At 60.2% G+C, this 20062-nt stretch overlaps 1 protein-coding gene across 8 annotated transcripts in view; it reads right to left on the bottom strand.

The window, feature by feature from the left end:
• ARHGAP23 (Rho GTPase activating protein 23) overlaps nt 1-20062 on the bottom strand; it is a 124702-nt gene that overhangs the window by 24461 nt on the left and 80179 nt on the right. For 7 of the 8 annotated variants that reach the window (XR_006287641.1, XM_037886711.2, XM_037886709.2 and 4 more), the window contains exons 4-10: nt 19179-19271; nt 17180-17258; nt 14908-14962; nt 6773-8390; nt 3209-3364; nt 1767-1878; nt 705-762 (exon numbers count right to left, since the gene is read on the bottom strand). Coding sequence is in view for 7 of the 8 variants with exons in the window: in XM_037886711.2 (XP_037742639.1) it covers nt 705-762; nt 1767-1878; nt 3209-3364; nt 6773-8390; nt 14908-14962; nt 17180-17258; nt 19179-19271 (2171 nt within the window). In the remaining variant the exon portion in view is untranslated. Of the gene's footprint in view, nt 1-704; nt 763-1766; nt 1879-3208; nt 3365-6772; nt 8391-12080; nt 12174-14907; nt 14963-17179; nt 17259-19178; nt 19272-20062 lie in introns of those variants that run through there. The other variant, XM_043536610.1, reaches the window with a different exon arrangement.

The following is a 20062-nucleotide window of genomic DNA, read 5'->3' as shown; positions in this document are numbered from 1 at the left end:
CAAGATAAGGCCGCGCAGCTCCCACTGGTGCAATCGTGAGCCTGTGGGGCAGCAGGTGCCCCACTGCCCTACACTTCAAAGGCCTCATTTACCCCAGTGCAGAGCGGGCGTCAATGTTGGAGCGGAACTGACGTGCGCTGGAGTGAACAGCTCTGCAAGGTGCAGGGAAATGCAGCGGATGGTCCAGCACGTGTCCCTGAGCATTAGAGGAGGCAGAGCATGAAGCGAACCCACCGGGCCAAACTCTCTGCTGGCGGAAGCAAGGAGAGCTCACTGACATCAGTGCTGTTTGGCCCGTTTTACACCAGCTGACCCCTGGCGTCGCCGGCCTTAAACTGATCAGAGCAAACTGTTGCTCACTGATTACTCGGGGCTGTGCGGGGGCAATGCACACACCTGCGGTCTCCCACTGGAGGCACCGGGTGCAAGACCGGAACAGCACAGCTGTGACTGTACTGTGCTAGCCGGAGACCGTCCGAGCCTCAGGAGGGACTCGGGATCGCAGTGGCGGGCAGGGCAGAAACGCCCAGCGGCCTCAGGCAGAGCAGCCACCCAACATGAGGCCCCGGCTCCCCTCACACAAAGCAGGCCCCTGGTGGGTGGCATCCACGCGGCTGGGGGTGCATGGTACCAGCGTGGCCTTGGCGGGCATCATTACAGTGGCAGATGGAACCCCCGCCCTCTTCTTCACTGCGAACACCTACCCCGTCTGTGAAGAAACTCCTCAGCATGCGGAGACTCGGCACCCGGCTTGGCATCCTCCTGCAAGGAAAGCAGCCGCCCGTGAGCACAGAGCAGGAGAGGTGGCAAGCGTTCCCGAGCACAAGGACAGTCCCCACTGGCCCCAGCCCCTTCTCGCGGCGGCTGGGGCATCTCTTCAGTATGGAGCTGCAGGAGTCACTGGCTCCTTGTGGGCTGTGGAGAAGGCTTTGGCCTGGGACTCAGGAGACCTGGGTTCGAGCTCTGGCTCTGATGGAGGACAGGGGCAATTGGGCCTTTGAGATCCACAGATGCAAACCACACTCTGTGTGAGCTGTGCATTGATCCCCCGCAAGGGCAGCAGCAAACGGAGGGGCTGGTTTGCAACGTTCACACACCGTGCTTTGGCTGAGCTGCTCCAGGACGGGCATTGTGGCCGAGCGAAAGGAACACAGGGGTACGTGGTCCCAAGTTCTAATCCCAGCTCTGCTACTTACTCACTGCGGGGCCTTGGCAGAGTCACTTAGGGCCTGATTTTCAGTAGTGCCCTGTCACATCTCTCAGGCCACGAATGCAAAGACTAGCTTAGGGCTTGTCTGCATGGGGATGCTACTGTGAAATCAGCTAGGGTGTGAACTGACCAAGGCCACAGCTATAACCCACCAGCTCCCCCAGGGACAAGCCTTAGGCCAGACAGTGAACAACAGTAAACTTTGGAAAGTTAGTAGTTGTGAAACAGCACAAAGGATTCCGGCGTATGGAGTAACATGTGGAGAACTCCTGATCGCTCACAAACACAGTATCTAGCCTCATGCCTTCCTTGGATCAGACCAGCTCTGTGTCCCCCCCCCTGCCCTAATGGATCACACTCCCGGCCCATCAAATCCAAGGTTGGCCAATAGTTGCACTTTCAGGAGGCCCTGAATTCTCTTGTCCTCTAATGCACAGCAGCTGGAGATCACACCCTGACGTATGCAGCTATGAGGCTAGGTCGGGGCTACCCCTGAAAACGGAAGAAGCCGTTGTTTGGCTGGCACGCAACGGGGTGGGGAAGGGGTCACCCCTACCTTAGGATCTTCCCCTCGTCACGAAATGTGTTCAGACCATCGTCACATGACTTGGAGCGCTCTGTTGTTATGGCCAGGAGGTAGGAGGATCGGCGACTGGCTTTGATGCTGCCTGAAAGGGAAAGGAGAGAGAAAAGGGCAATCAGTACACACGGGAAGAGCCAGTTCACAAGGCAGTCGGTGTTTTACCAGCCTCGGGAATGGATTAGCTTGTCACAGTACTAAGGACTGGGGATCAGGATTCCTGGGTTCTATTCCCATCTCTGGGAGGAAACGTGCCTAATGGTTAGAGTTCGGGGATTGGCATTCAGGGCTCAGGGGTTTTGCTGCATGACTTCAAGCAAGTCTTTTAACCTCTCTGTGCGTCAGCTTCTCCGTCTGTAATACGTGCGAGCAAGGCAGGAATACAGGGAGACAACGTACGCCGTGTGCCAGCATGCAGCAGGACCCCAGATCAGAATACCCCACCTGTCCTGCTTTGTGGTTAGTAATGAGCTGAGCTGGTATGTGGAGAGCGCACCAGGGCTAACAACGCTGGGTGAGGGAAAGATCCTCAGCTCTCACAGGAGAGCCATTTTTATTCTTGTATCTTCTTGCTGGTGCCTGGGGAAGAGCTGGCACAACCTGGCTCTCCTGCAGCTGTTTACAGACAGTCCATGAACGCACTTAGGGCCTGAGCTTCCTCTCACCCACACGGGCATCAATCCGGAGTCACTCCAGGTAAACCAATGGAGCAGCACTGGTTTGACGCTGAGGGCCACTGAAGCTGGCTGATCATTGTTTAGGGAAGCCCCCCCCGGTTCCAGTTTCCTGCCGGGAGGTGGTGCAGTCGGGATGCAGGGGCAGGAACCCGGGGGCGGTGGCATGGTAGGGGACACGTGATCTGCAGACATGCAGCAGGCTCCTCCAGGGAGCGATTTACTGGAGCCCTGAGAATTCCCCTCATGGCTGGCACTCACACACTCCCAGCTGCTTTATTTACGTAGCTCATTTCCTCCCATCAGGCCAAGGCCCTTTCCTACCTGGCTCGTCTGGCCCTGCTCCCCTTGGCGGGGCCAGGATCATCCCCTACAGCAGGCTGTCAGGTGCTTTGTGTACACCTCATTTCCCAGGATATAAGCGACGGGGATCCCATCACCTTCCCTGGGGAGGCAGCACCACGGCCCAGCAGGACCCTGAGGGTTCCCCCCCATGTTCACCCTGCATTTCCCTTCCCGGGTTTCCTCCACCGACTCCTCGTGACGTCCCCCCCGGAAGTCGGGGCCGTTCCCTACTTCTCTCTTGTTCTGCACTCTGGCTCCTGGGTGCTCAAGACACAGGCCGCTCTCCACCTTGGTACTCGGACGGGAGCCCAGCAGCATGGACTCCTGCATTTCTCAGGCCCTGATCAGCTGCTGCCCCCCGAGGGTGTCCCTGCCCCAGCGGGAGGGGTGGGTACTTACTGCAGTCCTGGGAGTAATGGCGGCTGATGGCGAAGGTGAAGGCGGGTGAGGAGGGGCTGCCGGTGATCGAGGGGGCTGAGTTCACGGCACTGGAGACGACGGAGGAGGCGGGGATGTGCTTTGCCTTCAGGTCGATACTGGGGCTCGTCGGCTCGTCTGGAAGAATGGGGCGCACCGTGAACCAGTGGAACCGTGGGTGGACAGAACAGAGCAGCTAGCCAGCCAGACTCTCACGCGGGAAAGGCTGGGGTCTCCCGCCCAGCGCCTCCCACTGGGAGACCCTCCCCCAGCCCTACGGCACCAGTCCCCAGAGTGCCTCCTGCTGCGAGGCTGGGACCGTGGGGCCTGAGATCTCCGCAGTCTGTGCTCCACCACCACCCCCTGCAGTGAGAAGCCCAGGACCAGAGTGCCAGGGAACCCCTGGCTTCCAGACCCTCTGCCAGGACCCTTTCCTGGGGGGGGCAGTGCCAGTGCCCGGTGCAGACTTGGCAGCAGGCACGCAAGAGGCCTTTTCCAACTGCTGCCCCATCCTCAATCCCCTCTACCCCTCCCAGGAAGGAACAGCCCAGCGGTTCAAGTCAGTGAGCTGCCCCTACCCCTCCAAACCTAGGGCTGCCTCCCCAGGCAAACCGGTCATTCCCCCATCGCCGCTGGTGCCAGAGAATCCAGCCCTGCCCTCCATCTCCGAGGAGCCCCGCTGCCCTGAGAGCTGCAGGCCAGGGGTGCGCTCGCTGGGGCTGGGGCCTGGAGCCCAGGCACCAGCGTCCGTGCTGGGGGTGCACCGATATCCCGTCACGGATATCCCGGCAGGGCTTGAGGCCATGTTCTAGGTACACACGGCTGCTCTTGGCTGGAGCGGGACAGGGGGCTGGGAACTAGTGGGAGGGGTTGAGAGGGCCCTGCCTCGACGCACTTGCTCTGCTGCCAACAAGGCCGGCTGTGTGTGCCGGGGCAGCCCCGTGCCGCTGCTTTCCCTGGGCAAGGTGGCCAGGGGAACAAAGGCGGGCCGGGCTGGGCGCACAAACAATAGCCAGGCTTGTGAGGAATGCGTGGAGAACAACGGTCCCACAGTGCCAGGCTGGGCATGTCGCGGGCAGCTGAGTAAGTCTTCCATTGTGCCCTGGGCTCTCCCGGGTATGAGGAGATGACACGTGCCAAGGAGAAAGGCCATGACGTCCCCCGAAGGCATCATCGATGGGGACAGGGAAGTGCGGGGCCCAGTGAGCGGGGAGAGGCTGGCAGGGCCAGAGCTGCCCATCAACAGGGGGCCCAGGTCTCACTGGATGGAACCCCAGGCAGGTTTCATCTCAGGCCCCACAGGGAAGCCTGGGGACGAAGCGGCTGCAGGGCAGGCAGAAGAGAATCAACCCCTTTCCCCAAGGCCTGCGTTCAGGACAGACCAGCTGCTGGGCTGGCATGGAGACGCCTGCCCTGCTCAGGAGACACACAAAGGCGGCAGGGTCTGCAGGTTCCCCAGAGTCTCTATCTCCCCCCTTCCTGCTCGCCCCTGAAAACCCCCGAGCGGCCGTGTCTGGTCTGGCTGCAGCTGGACCAGCGTCTGGGGAAATGGCACGATCAGCAGCAGGGCCCCGGACTGGGAGTCGGGGTCTGCTGGGTGACCCTGGCCAGGTCTGTTCCCTCCTCTGTGCTTCTGTTTGCTTCCCCGCCCTTTGTCTGTCTTGTGAGTTCCTTGGGGCCGGGACCGTCTCTCCCCATGCGTGTGCAGCACCCGCTCTCGGCTGGGGCATTGCTGTCACACCCACCTCTTGGCTCTGCCAATGGAGGGCCCGGCAGGAGACCCCCCCCCCACTACAAGCGTGGCAGTTTTCAGTGGTTACCAGGCAAGCCGGAGCCCGCTTACTGTGACCTGCCAAGGGGCAGCAAAGGACCAGGCAGCTCGAGCCATGGGAGATGGTACTTCCCCAGGGAGCCCAGCAGCCCCCTGTCCCCCAGGGCTGGTGGCCCCGAAGTCAGGCCACGGAGCTAGTCTCTGGGCCTCTCCCTTCTCCTGGTGCCTGCTGGCTGGGGGAGTTCCCGGGCACTGAGTGCTTGGGACACCGGCAGGCCTTGCCAAGGCTTTCTGCCAAGCCAGGGCTGGAGAGACGTATTCCTGGGAAGCCGGGCCTGGCCTGGTGAGACGGAGGCCAGCGCTGGGCAGGCGGGACAGCTGCAGCAACCTGCTAACCATATCCCTGCCCTGTCCAGGCAAGAAGGAATTCGGGGTGGGGGGGGGGGGAAATCCTGTGGCCAGCCCCCTCCCGGTGCAGCGCAGAGGGATTGGATGGCACAGGAGAGCAGAAACAGGAGACGACACCCTTGGCCACTTGTTAGCTAGTCTGAATCTAGCACCGCCAGACAGCAAGGTGAGTTGTGGGGGCTCAGCCCAGGTCTGCGTCACCCAGAGAGGCAGGACTCCCCGTGTTGGGGAGCGGCACGTTCGGGGCCGTGCCCGTCCCCCAGCCTCTCTGGCAGCCAGCTGGTGGAATTCAGCCTCGGGGGTTGCCAGGCAGGCACCTTTCGCGAGCAGCAAACAAGGCCCGACTCTACCAAGCCCCTGCAAGCAGCTCCAGCCGCAGGGCTCTGGGGATAGGGGTGCTCGCGGGAATGCCGAGTCTAGCAGCGCAGTCCAAGGCCGGCACCCAGCTTTAAGGCAGGTTAGGGGACGGTCCCGGGCTCCCCGCAGCACACAGTTCTGCTGAGATATGCCCCAGCAGGGAAAACAGCAGCCAGGCCCCTTGACCAGTGGGCTCCTTCCTGGGCGTCCCTGACCCTTCCTCCACTGGACGCACTGGGGACCCTTTCTCCCTACCCCAAGCTGGATGCTTCCTCCCCACGCTCCCCTGTGCTTTGCTGCTTGCAAGGACAAGCACTGCTTTGGGCCTGACCTGACTGTCTGACCACAGTCGACTACCACCAGACCAGGGCAGCAGTGCGATGACCCACCCACACCCCTGCCACCCTTCCTCACCCCCTTCTCTTTCCACCCCGATGTCTGGGACCACCTAGCACATCCATGGTGGGTTGGCAACAAGAGGCCCGTAGCTGCCTGCTTCTCCCCTGCATGTGCTTCTCCAAACCAGACACACTCATCCAAGCAGGCAGCTGAAGGGACCCAAGCACCTGGCTTCACTGTGCCCGTCTGCACCTGCCCAGCCTACGGTCGGATCTGCCTGTGCACCAAGCTGCCATCTTGGCCGACGCACCGGGGATCAAACCAGGGACCTTCGGAGCGAAAGGCAGGAAGTGCTACAGCTTGAGCTAAAGAGCCAGGACGCTGTCGGTGGGGCTTTAACAGGCCTGTACCCTCTGCGGCTCGGGCCCAGCGGGGACACGTCATTACCACCAGGTTGATGCCTGCTCCTCAGCATCCATTACCCTGCAGCTGAGGCTGCTTCCTGCCCCGAGGGGATCCCTGGTGCTGGGCTTTCGGAGGCGAGATGCTCCCTGGCTCCTGAGCTGGATACACAGCTGTGAGACCCCCACCGCCTTGGGCTCTGGTTGAAGGAACCCCCCCACACACACACACACCCCAGTGCCTGAGGTTCCCAAGCGCTCCCCCCTCACCTATAAATGGAATGGATGCCAGGGAATCCTCTGGCACCGCCAACGGTGCCACCCGCCGAGCGGGCCGCTCCGCCGCCGGCTTGTCCCCTTTGCAGCTCGGCGGCGGGTCGCAAATGTCCGTCTCCTTCATGTGGTCGGGGAAGATGAAGTTCATCTGCCTGGCGGGGGCCGGCACCTTGCGGCCCGTGGGGGGCTTCTGCCGGAGGACCACCTCCTCTTTCCTCTCCTCCGCCTCGGGCTGAGGCAGAGCCGGCTGGAGAGACCTGGCGCTGCTGTCTTGGCTGGGGGTTCTTTGGTCCTTGGGGATCTCGGGCCCGCTGCCCGGCAGGTGGTCCGGGCCAGCGGGGGCGGCAGTTGGCAGTGACGGGGACCTGTCCGGGTAAGGTGCTGGTTGGGTTCCTTGCCTTTGAGATATATTGAACACTGGAAGGCCACCAAAGATAGGGTCCCTGAAGGAGAGCGCGTGGAGTAGGCCAGTCCTGCGCTGGAAGGAGGGGCTGTAGCTCCTATACCCGATGTACCCCGAGTCGTCGGCGCTCCGCAGGTTGGGCTGGGAAGGGTGTTTCTGCACATGGGCGGGGGGAGGGTCTCGAGAGGAGCAAGAGGGGGCGTACGAACTTGGCTGGCTAGGCTGAGCTTGGGCAACTTGCCCGGGGCCCGGCCTATAGAACTTCTCTGGCAGCCATGTGCACTTGTCCAAGCGGGGCGAGACCAGGGCGCTCTGCTCCAGAGTCTCCATGGAGCGCCCGTACCTCCCCAGGGAATTGTCGGACCGGGCCCGGTAGCCCCAGCCGTCGTGGCTGGGCTGAAGCAAGGTGTCTTGCGAGGCACTGTGGGGCCAGCCTCTGGAGGCCGGGGTGTCTCCCAGGCGGTCCTGAGAGACGCTGCGATACCGGGGCGGCATCGCGTACCTCCGCTCTTCCGAGGCGCTCCGGCGCGGTACTTGGCTGGACAGCCAGTTGGAGAGCGCCTGCTGGCACTCCAGCCGTCTGATGGCCTTGGGGCCACCCAGATACTCCCAGGAGGGACGGCCCGGGCCGTCAGGCCCCGTGCTGGCATCCCGGCTGTCCTTGAAGCCACAGTGAGTCCGATGGTCTGGGAGATGCCTGGGCACCCCGTAGCAGGCCTGGCTGGCCATGGAGGAAGCAGTCGGGACGCCGTACCTCTCTGGCAAGGAAGAAGCAAGGGGACCTGGGAAGCTGGTGTTGGAAGCGCGCGAGAAGGAGCTGGGGGCTGGGACCGGCCTTGCGACGGGCATCCCGGGCCTCGGCTGGGTCATTCCATACTGGATCTCCTCCGTGCGGTGGGCCGGGCTGGAATGGGTGCTGCCGAACTCCCGAGCAGTGTCGCTTCTGGCCTCGTTCCAGGTGGTGGGCATGGGGCTGCCGAGCGCCGCGCTGTTCAAGGGGGAAGATGGGCCTGAAGAAGCAGGCCGGTAGGGTCTGCCGTCCGCCTGCTGTCCCTGCAAAGGCTCAGCTACCATCGCCTCCCGGCTGGGAGCCCTGGACTGGAACAGGTAGGTCTTCCGAGGGTAACAGATGGGAGGTGGCTCCGGGATGCTCTGGGCTCCCCCGGAGTAGGGTTCATTGCCCTTCAAGTAGGCATCCTGAGAATAGGCCTGGAAAGGAGAGAGAGGAGAGGAGTCAGGGCGGGCGGCGTCCTGGCCCAGGAGACATTGGTACCACCAGGCATCCTCCCAATGCCTGTCCCAGGCCCGTCACCCCATCAACACGGCCCAGGTTCCCGGGAGCCAACCAATAAACCCAATGGGATGGGATGGGATGGGGGTAACACTGGGACAGTGGCACACCTGAACCAGGACAGGACGAATCCTGAGCCCCATGGCGTTGCCATTCAAAACAAGGACACCACTGGTACACCCAGGCCGTGTAAGTGACATGGGCGGCTGAGTGCTAAGAGGCCCCCCATGCTTGACTCATATGATCCCAGGATACAAAAGGGGCAGAGACCAAGGCTAGCACCAGCCGCCTGCGACCGTGAGGCACTTGAGCTTATGAACCCAACGGGGATGGGCACCGCTGGGCCCTTCGGGGACAAAGACTCACACAGACGGGTGAGGTGAGGCCACCAGTGGTGTGGACTATACACTAAGCCGCGCGATGACTGCGGCGCCACCCACTGGGCACGTCCCTCCGGCAGGGCAGAGCTCATCCCCCTTCTAGGGCAGGGCTGACCACGCGCAATGCGAGCAGAATCAGGCGCTCCTGCTGGAGCAGCACTCAGTGCTGTGGGAAGGGAGCCAGGCGTGCCGTCCCTGCACCGCGGGGGGGAGAGAGATGCCCACCTCCAGCCTAAGTCCACTGGGGCTGCGGCCAAGTGATTTCGAGGGGCTCGTTGTGAGACACCGGAAAGGGAGATGATTTTCAGGGGCCAGTGCTCAGCGCATAGTGAAAACCCAGGTCTCTAAAGTTGGGCCTCTCAGAACTGCTGCCCCTGAAATCATTAGTGACCGTCTCAGCCCAGAGCCTCGATCAGCCTGGGAAAGGGCCACCCGAAATCCTCCCCTGCTGTGCAGACATCAAACACATTTCCAGACGCGCTTTCTGCTGGGGTGGAAAGTGACTAACACGCTCCGGTTGCTGCCAGCCGCATTGCTCTCCCATGCTATGCTCACGGCTATGCTGGCTTCATGTGGTCTCTGATTCCCTCTCCTTAAAATACTCCCTGACGCACTGAGCTGGACGGAGAGCCAGGATTTTCCTTCTCTCATCTTTCATAGGCATTTCTGAACTAACCTGCCCAACTGCAGGCTGAGCCTAAACCCTGAACCTCTTAACAGAACAGCCTTCTACAGCCTTCGTGTGAGCAGAGGAAGTGCTACCCAGTGGTTAAAGCAAGGGCCTGGACATCCGGACACGGGGCTTCTCGGCCCAGCCCTGCAACTGACGCACTGCACACATTTGGGCAAGTCACTTCCCTTCTCCGGACCTCAGTTTCCTCACCTGCAAAATGGGGATAAATTCCTCACCTGCCCACCTTTGGAAAAAGCCCAGAGACACTCCAGCATAAGGCACTAGATAACGGCACTAAGTAGTATTGTAACCTACCCCAGACGTTGCTCTGACTAGGCAACCCCAATAGACCACCCCAAAATATCGTCAAGGGCATATCCTGAGTACAACCCCCATGCCCTCTCTTAGCTTCCAAGTTTTGTCGAGCCTTGGAGCGGCTGCTTGGAGAGGCGTCCCTGTGTTCGCACATGGCAGCATAGCCCATCCTCACGCCATTCACCCAGTCTCACCAGGGCCAGCACTGTCCTCCCCATGTCACAGATGGGGAGCGTGAGGAAGGGAGAAGGGCTGCCCCCGAGGGAGGCAGGATAAGAATTCTGGGACGAGGAACCTCGGAGCCATGGCACAAGGGGAAAGCGCAGCAGTGCAGGACAGGAGAGGGCATTTTCTCAAGGGCCGGTCCCGGGCTGCGCAGTGAATGCCCGTGAGGTCTAAGAACACTCTCCACGCCAAATGTCGGGCGTAATTGTTGGACCTCCCTTGGCTAATATAAACACCACAGAGCCCAGCAGCCAGAACTCCCCTGCCCCAGATAAATCCACCCTGCAGGGCGAGGAAGAAGGAAAAGACCCACGTGTGACAGATGCCAACCTTGGCGCTTACTGTGCTCCTGGCAGGCACCCACGTACCATGGTGATGGGTACAGGGTAAGAACGTGAGCAGGACACACACAGAGGATGCCCCACCGGACACCACACCGTGATGCTTCCCAGCAGGCTGTCAGGTGAGACCGGATGGCAGGATCGGGGACACAGGGGAAACGCGGGGCATTGCCTATGTAGACAACACACACACGACACCCTGCTGGATACCACGCTGGGAAGCTTCGGGCTGGAGAACCCGGGACCCTTGCTGCTGAACAAGAAGAGGTGCCTTGTATAGCAAGTAAAGCGGGTGGGCGAGTCCAAAATCTAAGAGGTCCCCCGCTAAGCAGAGAGTCCTGGATAACTAGGTGAGCACAGCTGGGTGCGCAGGGGAGCAAGGGCTGAAGCAGGGTTTGGGGTGCAGCTGTCTAGCCTGGCCCCTGGCTCCCAGCCAGGATTCGTTCATGCAACATCTATCCCAGGGAAGCTGGTTTTAACCCCCTGCAGCAGGTGGGGCATTTTTGAGGCATGATTTAATGTTCTAAACCCTGGACCTGAGGTTGATTCCCAGAGTGAAAGGGTTAACGACTAAGTGATGATAAGAGACGCACTGCAGCATCTCTCCTCCAGACGCCCAGCAGCGCCCCACAAGCTGCAGGAACCGACTACAAGCGAATTGCAGGCAAGACAGGGCTTCACCTGGAATGCAGCTGCCTCTGGGGTGGAAGGCAGCAGCCTGTCAACACCGCACAGCAAAGCCACAAGAATAATTCTGGAGCAAAAGTGAGGCTGCAATGGAAACCGCAGGAGGCCAAGCGCAGTCAGTGCTGGAAATCAGCCAGGGGAGAGCGTCACGATCATGGCCAGGGAAGGCAAGTGTTTCCAGTGAAGTTACCACGCCACAAGCTTGCTGTCCAAAGGAAAGCAGCTCCAGCCACCCCACTGCATTGTCCCCAAACGACCCAACCCCTGGAATCTGCAGCAACCTGCTTCCTAAAGCTGCTCCGATTCTGACACCCCAGGAACCAGAGAGAGGGGAGGGAAACAGCCCCCCTCCCAAAGCTTCCTCTCTCTGGACGCGTGCTGGGGCCCGAACCCCAGGGTCCTTCCTGCCTCATCATTCAGTCCTTGGGAGGCCAATGGAGGGAGCAGGGCCCCTGGCTGCTCCCAGCTCCCCGCCGCCCTGGAATCCTGCTCTCAGGAAGGCTGCATTTCTGGGCAATGACAAACCAGCTCTTTCTGATCCAAAAAAGGAGCGGAGCGGTGCGGAGCTCCGACACGCTCGCTTAAAGGGGCGGCCGGAGCCCTGGGCTTCCTTCCCAGACTGTGCCACCTACTGAAGGACCTTCCCCCCCCCCCCCCCCCATCCCTTTTTTAACCTGTTCAAGCTACAGCCAGAGGGTTAAACGCTTGCCTTTATGACTAGCTGGCTCTGCTCTGGGAGGTTTCCTCTGTACTGGAATAAAGGGAGTCATCACGGGAGCCCCCGCCGGCATTTCTCTCGACAGACGCTGTCTCGTATTCTAGGCTCGTACAGCGCCTGGCACAATGGGGCCCTGTTCTCGGTGGGCTCACACACTACCGTAATAAACACGTTCAATCCGAGTACGATAGACGATCTAACAATCATATAATACACACCGACGACAGGGATCCCATGTAACACAGGCACTGCAGAACAGAGCTCATTACCTCCCTCGATCCGGCAGCCTTCTCCCTCGGCTGGCCGCTCCCTCGCTGCTCCCCGGGCACAGCCCTGGCCCAGACTAACATTTCCTTCTCAATTTTTCCTTTTAAGTTGTTTGGGGATTTTGCGACTGGGACGTCCTGAGGCGGGAGGGAGGAGAGACCCCCCCCGAGCTGCAGGGAGCTCCTGGTTGAGGCCTGCCATTGGCTGCCGGAGCCGCACACCGCAGGAATGCCCACGCCCCCAGCCCAGGCACCGGGATGGGGAAACCCACACAAAGGTTCCTTTGGAATCCAAGCCGGGAAGCAAAGCTGGCCCTTGGCATCCGGCTCCTTTCGCACGTCCTGGGTCTCCTCTGAATCACACGCACAGACAGGAAGACAGACGCAGGCAGACAGACACACATAACTGCACTGCCCTTGTTCAAAACCCGTTCACTCCAAACACAGCCACAGGCCGGCGCTTTGGCTGAGAAGTACTGGGCCAAATTCATCCCTGGTGCAACTCCGGAGGACGCGCCCCGCCTGATCGCAGCCACGGCCCAGCTAGGCTGGGACCCTGAGCCCGACAGAGGTCAGCCCCAGACGTATCAGAGGAAGGTGCGAAAGGGCTCCAACTTCCCACTCTGCCATTGACCAGCCGGGTGACCATGGGCATGCCAGGCCCCCGCTTGGTGCCTCAGTTTCCCCTCCCACCCTTTGTCTATTTTGACTGTAAGCTCTTCGGGGCAGTGACTGTCTCATAATGTGTGTCTGTGCAGCACCCAACACAACGGAGCTCTGATCTCTGTTGGCACTACTGTGATATACATGACAACAAAAACCAGGCAATTAGGCAGTAACCCTGAACCTGCCCAGGGGAGTCATTCCTTCCTGACCCCAGCGGCTAGCGGCTGTGAAGGCCCTGCAGCAGGAGGGTTTGGAACCCAGGGACTTCCCTGCCGTTACCTAAGGGATGATCTGTCCCATTACTGCAGACGCACTGGGAATACCCAGCCTGGGGCTCTAGAGTAGCCTGTGACTCTCTGGGGCCCTGGGTACGTTTGGGGTTTCCCCCTCGCTTTGTATGGCCTCAGGGCAGGTGGATCTCTGCCCCCCACGCGCCCCTCTCCCCCCCAGCATACTGCTGACACCCAAGCTTCCAAGGGATGCGGACAGAACTGAGGATCTTTCTTGCCCAAGGAGAAAAACTCTAGCCAGCATCCCAGAGTGGGGAAGAGGGGGAGGGTCCTGCGTCAATCACACCTTGGTGGCCTGGGGCTGCTTCATGCCCTGGCAGCAACAGGCTCCGCACGCCAGGCCGTGGGGTCAGGGGGCTCAGATGACTGTGTCCCCCTTCTCCATTCCCTGGGTGACGGAGTAGCCCCCCAGCTCTGCCAGGGCTAGCTCCGCTCCTTTAACACAGATCACCCCACCCACCCGGGCGACGGAGCGTCTAGTCTGACCTGCCGCATCCCACGGGCGCGGAACCCTGCCCAGAGATTCCTACACCCAGCCCGACCACCCGCGGGCGGCCCTAGAACGTGCCTCCCAGAAACGTCCCCCATCTTCACGGAGGGTGTCGGAGGAAAGGCGAAGCCACCACATCCCTAGACAAGCCGCCCCCCCAGCTCATTCCCGCACTGCTAGACTTGTGCCTCTTCTCTGCAGGGTGATCCGGGCTGGTCCTACCACCATCCCACCCCCCAACAACCACGTCATGGCAACCGACCCCGGCCCAACACCCAATGATCTGTCACTTACAACCAGGGTCGGCTTTATTCCATCTCCCTCCTCGCACGCTGCCCCTCCACCCCCCGCTCCGGGTGCCCGTCCCTCATTCCATCCCTCCCCGCTCCTGCAGCAAGAGGAGGTGGCCAGGCAGCCCAGGGCCGGAGACAGGAATGGATTTCAAACAGGGTCCAGGGTGAACAGGTCAGGAGCATTCAGAGCTGGCAGACCCCCAACCCCAGCAACCGGCCTTGAATTCAGAACACACCACCCAAACTGCTGATGCATGGGGCCCCAAGAAAATGAGATCCCGTCGGGCTGCTACTAAAGGGAACCCTAAAGGCCCCCCCACAAATTCCACCGGCCTCACCCCCAATCGAGGGAGGGGCTCAGGCATGAGGGATTTTAAGTGCGATGGTTCACACCACTCGCCCAGATGGCCGCGGCTAATCTGCTGGAGCAGGGGACGTCGGCTTTGCCCAGATAACCCCCCACCACAACCCCGCAATCAGCCTCGTCACACTGATCTGGCAGCCCACGTCAGCCTCCCACTGTCCCGTCAGCCCCTCGGAGGCCACACACACCCGCTTGGGCATGACGCGTGCCTGGCAGCCTTGCAGAATGCCGGCTAGCTAAGGCTTAGCCCGGCTTAAGTCAGCGTGCAGCCCAAAAAGCTATGGCTGCACAGCACATGTCCCTTTGCTTTTTGTAATCGGGAGAGTCTGTGGAGACTACAAGTCCCAGCATGCAACAGGGCCACACAAAGGTGTATTGAATGCTGGGCGCTGTTCTCTCTGTGGGCTGCCCCTCTGCAGGGTAACGATGAGGGTGACTCGGTTGCAGGTTTAAGGTCTCCTGACAAGTTGCCCCTGTGGCCCACCTCCCCAAGCCATCTCCCCCAGGACTGCCATCTGCTCCGATACCCTGGAGAGCAGCAGTGCCCAGCCTCACTGCCCGAAGAATGCCCCGGCTGTCACTGCTGAGCTAGGGGCTCTGGGTCAGCCCCCACGCAGCAGTAAAGGGGAAGGGCTCTGCGCAGGGCGTGGCAAAGCAGGGCCAGGCAAGGCACTCCCTGCTCATCACCGGCCTGAACCCAGGGAGAGTTCAGCAGCAAAAGGCTCACCAGCTGGAGGACGTCCTCGTCTTTGGGCATGATGGAGAGCTCCAAGGCATCGTCACTGCAGAGAGAGGGAAAGGCAGAGAGCGTCAGGGTCTGGATGCTGCGGGCAGCCAGCTCCCCGCGTCTCCAGGCTCTGAGCCACGCAGAGACTGGGGCAGTAACTGGATGCCAGGACTCAGCAGCCGAGGTGGGTTGCAGGGGCACAGGACAGCACTCCCCACCTGATGCTATGTGAGTGGCTGGGAAGGAGGCAAGGCCTGCAACTGACAGGCAGCTCTGGGAATTACCCCCTAAGCTCAAGTGACTGAGGCGTGTGCTTCTGGTGGTGGAAGTCCAGGGTGCAATCTCCACTGACCCAGTGCCTGGCTGGCTGCGGCCAGCGGGGGTTATCTGATTAGTAGGCGTTAACGCCAAAGGAACAAGGTTGTTGGGCTTTATTTATTTATTGTTTAAAGGCTGCAGATCTGCAGCATTGCGGCCCTGGGCTAGTGCACGAGAACCAGGCTGGAGATTCGCAGGGCAGAGGTTTTACTCCAAAGGTTTGAGCTGGAAGATCCCAGCTGCACAGGGCCCATGCAGCAGCTCACACATTCAGCCCAGGACAGTAGAAGCTGCTGTTACTCCCAGAGGAGACAGCGGTCAAGCCGCCACGATGGGCCATTTTCCTTCCCAGGGGACAGGAAAGACTTTGTCTTAATGCCACATGCAAAAGACAGGACCTGTCACAGTGTTGCTACGTATCCCCCCGCCCGCCGCCAGCTGCGTGGGGGTGCACCGCCAGCAGCCGCTCTCAGATCCAGCCCTGGGCTGGGAATGCGCTGCGCCATGTCCCCTCCACGCCTGTAGCCCACCTCACCTCTCCCTTAGTCTGAGCAGTGCCCCTCCCTGCGACTCCCTCCCCACCCCCATGAGGCACTCGCCCCACCCCCTCCTCCAGTCCCTCCTCCCAATTCAGCTCTGCCAAGCCCTCCATTGTGAACTTGCATCAAGAAAAGGGCTGGGATTCCTGACCCCTAATCCCCCTGCTCTAACATTCCCTCCCAGAGACCAGGAGAGAACCCAGGAGTCCTAGCTCCGGACCCATGCTCTAACCATTAGACCATGCTCCATCGCAGAGCCAGGCCCGGAACCCAGGAGTCCTGGTTCCCCATCCCCTGCTCTAGCCACAGGATCACTCCCTCTTCCTTTGGTGACAGCGGCTGCTTATTTCTTTCTCAACTAGTGAAAAGCTCAAGCCAAGGCAAGAAACTGCAACAAACCCCCTGGAAATCCCCTTTCCGTTTCAGAGCCAGTCGACAGCATGTAGCCCCCACCGTTCCCCCTCCCCTGCTGACGGCCACTGAGTAGTTTTCCAAATGCAATTAGCACCCAGGGCTGTATCTTATATTTAGCTCGTATCCAGATCACTTTCATTTGGTTCGTTCCCCAGGTGCTATACTTAGGAGCTATCGCGGTCAGGTTTGCCCCTCCATCTCCCCTGTCTAATCAGTAGTTACACACGGAGTGCAACACACACAAATCCAGGTCATTAATTAAATCCCAGCTCCAAAGACAGACACACACACACTGGCTTCTTTCTTCCCTTTTTGGTGTGTGAGGGAGCGTGTGAGAACGCAGGGGGGTAGGAAATTCTCCCACATCCATCAACTCAGCGCTGAATAGACAAACGCTGCAACTCCCTTCTGCTCCAACCGCGCCCTGACCCCCCTGCGAGAAGGGGAGCAAGGTTGCCCCAAATCTGGCTGGCTCGTTGTCACATCAGGTGTCACCAACACCGCCATTTTGGCAACATCTTAGTGCGAAGGAGTCAGGGAATCAAGCTGCCCTAGTGGTGTCCTGGCTACATGGGCAGCAGCGCTCACACCCACCAGAGGGTGAGAACGGCAGCCAATCCGGCACCTGACGGTAATCCATATTGGGGCACATAAATAAGCGGCTTTTTCCCAAGTGCCCGACAATGGGACCCACCTTCCTGGGCAGGACCTCAGCACTTCATGCAAATCAGGACCCTTGGGGTGTCGCAAGGTGGCCACCCAAAAATCGTTCATCACTTTAGAAAAACTTGGCCTAGGGCCCCGCTCTTCCAAGGTATTTAGGCACCTGATTAGCACTGGCACCACTGGGAGTTAGGCGCCCACGCACCTTTGAGGATCTGGGCCTGGATGGCGGATCTGAGTATGAACATTTTGGCCTGAACCCCAGGAGGGCACTTCCTCTCAGCCAGGAGTCTCGCCCCGGGGAGTACCCAATATCCGGGGAGTATCCCAGCTCTCACCTGTTCTGGATCAGCGCTATGACCTGGGAGTAGGTTTTCCCGATGATGCTCTCGCCGTTCACCTTGACAAGCCGGTCTCCTGCAGAGGGAAAATAACCGGGGGCCCACACGTGAATGAGGGCGCAGCTAGCCAACCAGGAGCGAGTACAGCTGGCGGTAACCACAGCAACGTGCGATATCGCCCCCAGCCTGCCGCTACCCGCCGAAGAAGGACCCAAGCAAGCGGGACGTCAGTGGGAGCTGGGGGCACTCGGCACCTCGCAGGAGGAGGGGCTGTGGGGCTGTCCCCAGCAATGGCGCTGGAAATCATTCGGGAAGGCAGCCTTTGCACACACAGAGCTGGCTTGTTCTCTGGCTGCTCTCCCGCCTCGGCCCACTGTCCCCCTTGCAGCCCTGTCCCTACGCCTTGGTGCTGTTAACGAGCGCTCAGCGACTTGTCCAGGGGGCCATGGCAGGGCGGGACCCTCGGCTGGCCTCACTCAGCACAGCTCCCTCAAAGACAAGGGAGCGCCCCAGGTTCGTGCCAGCTGACATCTGGCCCAGAGGATACAACACTCAGCGCCTTCCTTCCGGTTTACTGCCTGATCATTTTAGCCGGGCACATGCCATCCCCACCCTGAGCTCTGGCAGAACAGTTACTGCTGTCGCCACCGACACCTGGGGGCCCAAAGTGGCAGCCCCTGCGCTGCTCCGTGTGGGCACCAGCTGATGGGGGCAGCAGACAACTGCTTTCAGAGGTCGTAGTAGAGAACAACGGGCAAGGGGGAGAGAGAGAGAAAGCCCCCTCCCTCTGCCCCAGCCACAGCCTGGAGCGAATGATCCACTTGGGCGGACAGGACGTCGTAAGGACAAATGTCACCCAAGGACAAGGCCGTTTTCCCCCAGGCTGTGAGCTCTGAAGCGAGGCCTGTCCAGTGGGGCTCTCTTATGGGGTTTCCTAGGCTCTGCTGCAACCAGGCTATGGTGACTCCCCTTCTTTCCAGGCAGCGAGCTCGCTCAGAGCCGAGAGGCCCGGAGAGACCCTTTTCCCCAACTTCCTCAGCGGAGGGGGAGATTTTCACCCTAACGTGGCACAGTTAGCTTCCCCTTTCAGCCCGCCCCCGGACGGCAGCTGGCAGGGCCATGTCCCCGGGCACCACAGGATGGCTACACGGCTGGCACACGCCACAGAAGAGCAGCCCAGGGGCAGGCACCGACCCCACCAGGAAGGGATTGAGAAGGTGACATCTGGGTTGAGCCAGGCGCTACGGACCCATTAGGGGATCTGCAGCGAAAGCCCCAGCCACATCCCATGCACCCAGGACGCTCCCCATTAGTTAATTACCGCTTGAGAAGCGATTCTGGCTCTGGCCCTGGCTCCACCACCAGTTCCCACCCCCCAGCTGAACGGCGCTGAGACACGCTCCAGAGACAGGGCCAACAAGCAGGAGGGAGGCTGGCAGGGCTCGCTGGAGTTAGGAGGAATCAAAGCTCTTCTCCAGCCCCTCTGCGTGAAATGGCTTCGCTGCTAATACACGGAGTGCCAGTCTCTTTCCCTCTCTGCTCCCCCATCCATCCGTGCCTCCCCTGGTATTCAGTGGGGTTCAGCTCATGCCCTGCGCTCTGCAGACAGGCGCCTGCCAGTTTTGTCCATTGAGGAGGAACGGCCCCGGCAGACAGACAGGGCAGGCACTGAATTTGTGCCTTGACTGGGCCTAAAGATTGCTTTCTGCCAGCTTGTTTGTAACCCTAGAGACCCCAGCAATGTCAAGGGGTGTAACCCTAGAGACCCCAGTCCAGAACGTGTGTTTGAATCTTTAACAAAGCCCTGTTCTCCCCCAGCTGTTTACCACACATTTGAATTAACTGGAAGGGTTTTCAGGTCTGTTTCCCATGTGAGCCCTCATCCACTGGATTTCAGTCCCCTCCGGGAGCACTTTGCCACTGGCTTTCCCAGGACAGTCCCTCAGGTCGCCCCCACCCAGTGGGGTGCGTGGTACCCAGTGGGGGGCTCCCCCACCTGTGCGGAGGCCGGCCTGGTGCGCAGGCCCGTCTTCCCTCACGTTCTTCACAAAGATGGTGTCCATGGGCTCCAGGCGGTTCCGCTGGGGACCTGCGCCGGGAAAGGGAAGGGAAAGGGCGTCAGACACCAGAGCTCGGAACCGGGGGGTCCCTCACAGGAAAGATGGGTACATGCTGTATACTCACACACTCACGCCTGCACACTGGATACACGCACGCAGAGAACTATGTGCATGAGTGCACACACACACTGGATACACACACACACTTGTGCTCATTGGACACACACACAGAGAACTACATGCATGAGCGCACACACACACTGGATACACACGCACACTTGTGCTCACTGGACACACACACAGAACTACATGCATGAGCACACACACACACGCTTGTATGTACTGGCTACACACGGAGAACTACATACGTGAACGCACACACACTCATGTGTACTGGATACATACACACAGTATCATGTGCTTGAGTGCACGCACACACACGTACACACACACACAGGATACACACACACACTAGTCATACACACACAGGACACTCACATGCATACACGCTGGCTACACACACACACTGCCAGAGCCACACAGAACACACACCACAATTAAAACAACCAGCATGATCTGGCACTGCAGCTCCACACCAGCAAACACAGACTTCGAAGGCCACGTCCCGTCACGACCCAGAGGAACAATCTGGTCCTAGGGTGACATACATTATCTGAGAGCGGGAAGCACGTGTCCCCCTCACTGGACCCCTGGTGGGACAAGGTCCTCCTGGGCAGGAGGGAAGGAAGGTTTCAGCCCCTTTTCAATTGGTGGTTCTCAGCCTCTCCCCACCTGGGACCCAACCACCGACCCTGATTTC

Source organism: Chelonia mydas, chromosome 27, assembly GCF_015237465.2.
Source record: "Chelonia mydas isolate rCheMyd1 chromosome 27, rCheMyd1.pri.v2, whole genome shotgun sequence".
NCBI lineage: Eukaryota > Metazoa > Chordata > Testudines > Cheloniidae > Chelonia > Chelonia mydas.
Note: the sequence above shows the minus strand (reverse complement) of the source record. Positions and strands in the feature narration are given on the sequence as shown.